This window comes from Sinocyclocheilus anshuiensis, unplaced genomic scaffold (assembly GCF_001515605.1).
Source record: "Sinocyclocheilus anshuiensis isolate Anshui unplaced genomic scaffold, SAMN03320099.WGS_v1.1 scaffold457, whole genome shotgun sequence".
Classification (NCBI taxonomy): Eukaryota; Metazoa; Chordata; class Actinopteri; order Cypriniformes; family Cyprinidae; genus Sinocyclocheilus; species Sinocyclocheilus anshuiensis.
Window position 1 is genome coordinate 707,062 of NW_015537939.1, and position 5,100 is coordinate 712,161.

Here is a 5,100-nt window from a genome sequence, read left to right on the forward strand (position 1 = left end):
ATGAGCTTTGTAAACATCTACGTGTTTCAGAAAGGCGGGGCATAGAGGAGAAACAATAATGTACATTATATGGAAAATGTGTTTTTTGAACCTTAAACCGCATAAACACATTGCATTACACCAAATACACAACATAATGTTCTTTTTTGCAACGTCATATGAATTTGCCACTGACGATTCAAACGCGAGTTTTGAGCAGTGTAGAGTAGCGCTTGTTGTTTGTTGTTTCTCCGATCACAAATCGACATAATTTTCCCATGTCGGTTATTTCGGTTTTTAATCCTATTAATACTTTCTCCTTAAAAACATTCTACCGCGGGTGTAGTTGGTGCTATATGACCATTGCTCTCGCGTCTTTTGCAGCACATGAGTGGCACGTTAAAAGAATTTAAACTTTTACACGCAGAGCCCCTCATCAGTGTAAGTTCTAAATAGAGCCCGGCAAATATGCCACAGATATGCCACCAATATGAATTTTTTTGTACAAAACATAAAACGCAGATAAAATGCTTGTAAATGGTGTAATTGCGTTGTTCCATTGTTGTACAATGTTCCATTGTTTGCTACTGGCGACCTGGATGAAATGCTTACACTTAAAGCTTAAGTGTATGGAATACCATTGAAACTTTGAACGGCCAAATCTCCGTAACAGCGCGGCAGATCCGCACTAAATTCGGGGGATCCCTTCAGCTCGAGGAACCCTCTGGAACGCTGAATCGAGTGTACGTCTCGAGGCCCCCTTTCGAATGAGACCACCCCCCCATCGATAGCCCCCAGGGTCCGGGAGTTACGGGCGGTTAAATTTCCTCGAGCTGAAGGTATCCCCTGAATTTGGTGGAGATTCGCCGCCGTGTTCGCGAGATAGTGACACCAGCTAACACTTTCACTTCAGTAAGGTGGTCTCTTGTTCAGGCAGCAGCATTCAAGCGTTGTCTTATTCGACTGTAAGTGCCCTCAATATGAATTTTTTTGTACAAAACATAAAACGCAGATAAAATGCTTGTAAATGGTGTAATTGCGTTGTTCCATTGTTGTACAATGTTCCATTGTTTGCTACTGGCGACCTGGATGAAATGCTTACACTTAAAGCTTAAGTGTATGGAATACCATTGAAACTTTGAACGGCCAAATCTCCGTAACAGCGCGGCAGATCCGCACTAAATTCGGGGGATCCCTTCAGCTCGAGGAACCCTCTGGAACGCTGAATCGAGTGTACGTCTCGAGGCCCCCTTTCGAATGAGACCCCCCCCCCATCGATAGCCCCCAGGGTCCGGGAGTTACGGGCGGTTAAATTTCCTCGAGCTGAAGGTATCCCCTGAATTTGGTGGAGATTCGCCGCCGTGTTCGCGAGATAGTGACACCAGCTAACACTTTCACTTCAGTAAGGTGGTCTCTTGTTCAGGCAGCAGCATTCAAGCGTTGTCTTATTCGACTGTAAGTGCCCTGCGAAGTGGACTTCACATGATATGTTTTTGTTGGTAATGACGTAGCTTATCCACATTGTGTGCAAGAAATAGACACTGTTGTCAGAGGAGCTTTTTCATTTTTCATCAACCAAAATCATTTTTTTGTTAATGATTTCAGGCCTCAAAAAATGATAAATTATTTATTTATTTGTTGTTTTATGGTTTGCTTATAGTTAAGACTTCATGTTTTATTTTGTAGATCTACTCAAGCCACTTGCTTTTGGGAAATCAAAAGGAACTACATTAGACAATGGTCTAAACCTCAGTTTCCCTGCTAGAAAACATATTTAGTCTAACTAATTATTTTGAGTGGTTTTCATATACAGTTGAGTTGATCATAATTAATCATTTCCAGATAGCGTGCATTTTAATGATCTATAATTTACAAGTCCTGTTGACATAAAAGTTTCAAAGCAGCTGGATAAAAATGTTAGATACATGAAACCAATTTTAAGAGACAAATGATGCAGACAGTTTCCTTTTGCATTTTTAAAAAATTGTTTCAGTTTGGCTCAAGGATGTGTTTTGCTTAAATCCAAACCACATTGGCCTTTTGTTTTTTTTATATTGCAGGAAACAAAATTTGATGCTTAATACATGTTTATTATGTGTAAATGCACAGGTTTGACACTTCAAAACCCAATGAAACATTGATAAATATGCGCGTTCAAAAATGTGCTGTTAATGTATTGCTTCGCATTCTAGTCAGAAACCTTCGAGATATCACAAGGGTATTAGATTGAGCAACAGTAACAGCGTTAAACACACCAAAGAGCCTATTGATTGTAGCTAGAGCCCGATCCATGAAATGGCTGCAGTGTTGTTTTTTTCTGCTCTTCCTTCTTCGTGAAGAACAGTAGAGCTCCATCTGAGCATGCTCAGTGTGGGCCGTGTCAGAGCTTTTTACAGAGAGCTGGTCATGTGACCTGTGCTCGGGGACTGTGCATGTGTAGGAAGATAGCTAGTTGTTTGGAGAGTGTCAATTTGTTTCCTCCTCCCCCATGAATGAAGACCACTGCTTAAGGCAGGTACAGCCATGTTGCTGGAGGGTTTGACCTCTCATGAAGCAGGATTATTTCCTTCTCCATTTTTGCTTTTGTGGTCAAAGGAACAAGTATTTCCAGATAGCTGCTCCTAACTGGTTTGCTGTAGGTTTTTTGAACGCAATGGACTGGGTACTCCAAAAATCCACTCTTTTGCTGCTTGGAAATGAGTTTTTCTTCTTCTTTTGGATTTCATTTGATTCATCTGTCGTCTTTCTGATGAACTGATTAAGCTCACGTTCCAGGATCTGAAGAGCGGGCCTGCTCAAAGTTGGACAGGAACTTGTAGCAATCTCAGTTTTGCGAGACTTGGTCCTGTGCTCATCCCAAATCTGACCTCCGAATGTTTTCCTTGGAAGGATTTTTTGGGGTGTAGCTGTACCCCAGAACCATATTTAATTGGCCTACCATGCCTCTTCATCAACTTTTTGAAGGAATAATCACAAATTTTCTTAATCTATTTAAAGGATAGATTTATTTAATTACTCATTCAAGTCCGTCAACTTAGAAAAACCTGCAGCCTCTCAAATGCAGCACAAGCTTCTGTCAAAATTTAGACAAGAACGTTATTGGCATTATTAGATGGTTTACTACAACGTTTTTGCATTTGTCTTCAATGGCAGAAAAGAAGAACTTGCAAATGGGATAAACTTGAGCAGCCAAGCAAATCGAGCCGATTATGCAGGCAATCCTTGATGCTTTTCCTGATACCTGAGTGTTGACATCGGCCGCCTATAATCAGCAGTGCAAAACATAGACCGCTGCTATTCTTGCTGGCAATGAGCTTGGTTTCACTGGCTGGTCCTGTTGTAGATTCCTTTGAGGTGAATACTAGGATCCCTCTGCATTTGTAAAAAGCTTGTTTGCATGCCTGGAGCCATCTGGATTTATATTCTCAAAACACAACTCTGCGTCTGTGTGTTTATGTTTTATATTGCTATTTCTTTTGTGATGGGGTGATAGAAAGCTGTAGATTCAGGAGAGATGCAAAGAAACGATAGGCCATCCAAACGAGTCATGAATAGCCACACTATCGCTCTCTTTTCTTTTTGCTTGTAACTCTCCCTCCTTCCCTCTCATTGTTTTCCACCACTGTGCTGTAGAAAACCAGGAAAGCATAGAAGATCTTTTACATTTCCCAGCTGGAAGATATGAAACTACATTGTCGCTCTCTAAAAAACATCTTGAGGGCCTTCAGTATGATAATCATGGCTTCTGGGAAATCGGTTTCTCTGACTCTCTGTGTCAGTGGTATGAGGTGACTACAAAATGTAGGTGAAACTCCTAGTATGCAGGGTTCAGTTGAAGTCCTGTTCTGTGGTGGTGTCAGTAGTGCAGTTTTTTGGCAGAATGAAAATCAAGAGACGTTTCTGCCCCTGCCAAGGTTGCAAGATGGGGCCTTGACATGTGTTGAGAAATGATTCTTGCAAAATCAAAAGGAATTTCATACTTAAGATCTATTTCATTGCTGCGAAAGTTTAGCTATTGTGCAGAGCATTCATAGTCGTCATACTGAATGTATTCATAACCCTATATTGCATCTGTCTTGGAGAAATGCATTAGGACTGTGAAAGAATTTAGAGCAATGGAACAGCTATGTATACACAGATTTTGTTATCAGTATGGTTAGTATGAGAGCACTAGATTTCTTTCTGAGTGCAATCTACAGGCTACAGAGCTATGTTATATGAACTGATTAGGCCTCCTGGTTTGTATTGCTCTGAAAATATTGAGATATAGGCTTGATTTGTGTCATGAAGATGAGGCTGTGAAGATCTGTTGTTTTTTTTAGAAATACTTCATGGTTCCTGGTAATTTTGGAGGAAATACTGTTACTCGCATATATACACTACCGTTCAAAAGTTGGGCTCACATTTTTCAAAATGAAATAATACTTTTTATTTTTGATAAGGACACATTAAATTGACCAAAAGTGACAGACATTTGTTGGTGCCGATAACCTTGCTTACGGGTGTCCCGAGTTCGAATCCCGACTCAAGGACCTTTCCCGATCCTGCCCCCATCTCTCTCTCCCACTTCCTGTCAATGCTAAAACTGTCCTATCATCATAAAAAAAAGTAAAAAAAAAAAAAAAAAGGTGACAGACATTTGCATTGTTCCAAAAAAAGAAAACAAAAATTATAAATAAATAACAAAAATGCTGTTCTTTTGTACCAGTTATCCAAGAATCCTGAAAGAAATGGTATCATGATTTCAACAAAAATATTGCACTGTTTTTAACATTTAATAATAATCAGAAATGTTTCTTGAGCAGCAAATCAGCATGTTAAAGGGGTCATATGATGCGATTTCAAGTTTTCCTTTCTCTTTGGAGTGTTACAAGCTGTTCGTGAATAGATAAGATCCCTAAAGTTGCAAAGACTAAAGTCTCAAACCCAAAGAGATATTCTTTATTAAAGTTAAGACTGGTCCACACCCTCCTAAAACGCATCATTTAAACACTCCCCCACATGTCTACGTCACAATGTGGGAAGATTTGCATAACGCCGCCCAAATGTTCACACAAAGAAAGAAGGCGTAACTTTATTGTTGCTGCCACTGCGCCATGTTGTGAAGACGCTGTGTGTTTC

General features: G+C 40.1%; 1 protein-coding gene across 2 annotated transcripts in view; it reads left to right on the forward strand.

The window, feature by feature from the left end:
- Positions 1–5,100, forward strand: part of LOC107661424 (histone-lysine N-methyltransferase EHMT1-like) — a 52,615-nt gene that overhangs the window by 20,307 nt on the left and 27,208 nt on the right. Inside the window, exon 1 of one of the 2 annotated variants that reach the window (XM_016451017.1) lies at positions 3,147–3,333. The exons of the other annotated variant lie outside the window; for it this stretch is intronic. Within the exon in view, the coding sequence (XP_016306503.1) occupies positions 3,289–3,333 (45 nt within the window). The 5' untranslated portion in view covers positions 3,147–3,288. Of the gene's footprint in view, positions 1–3,146; positions 3,334–5,100 lie in introns of those variants that run through there. 2 annotated transcript variants of the gene reach the window in all.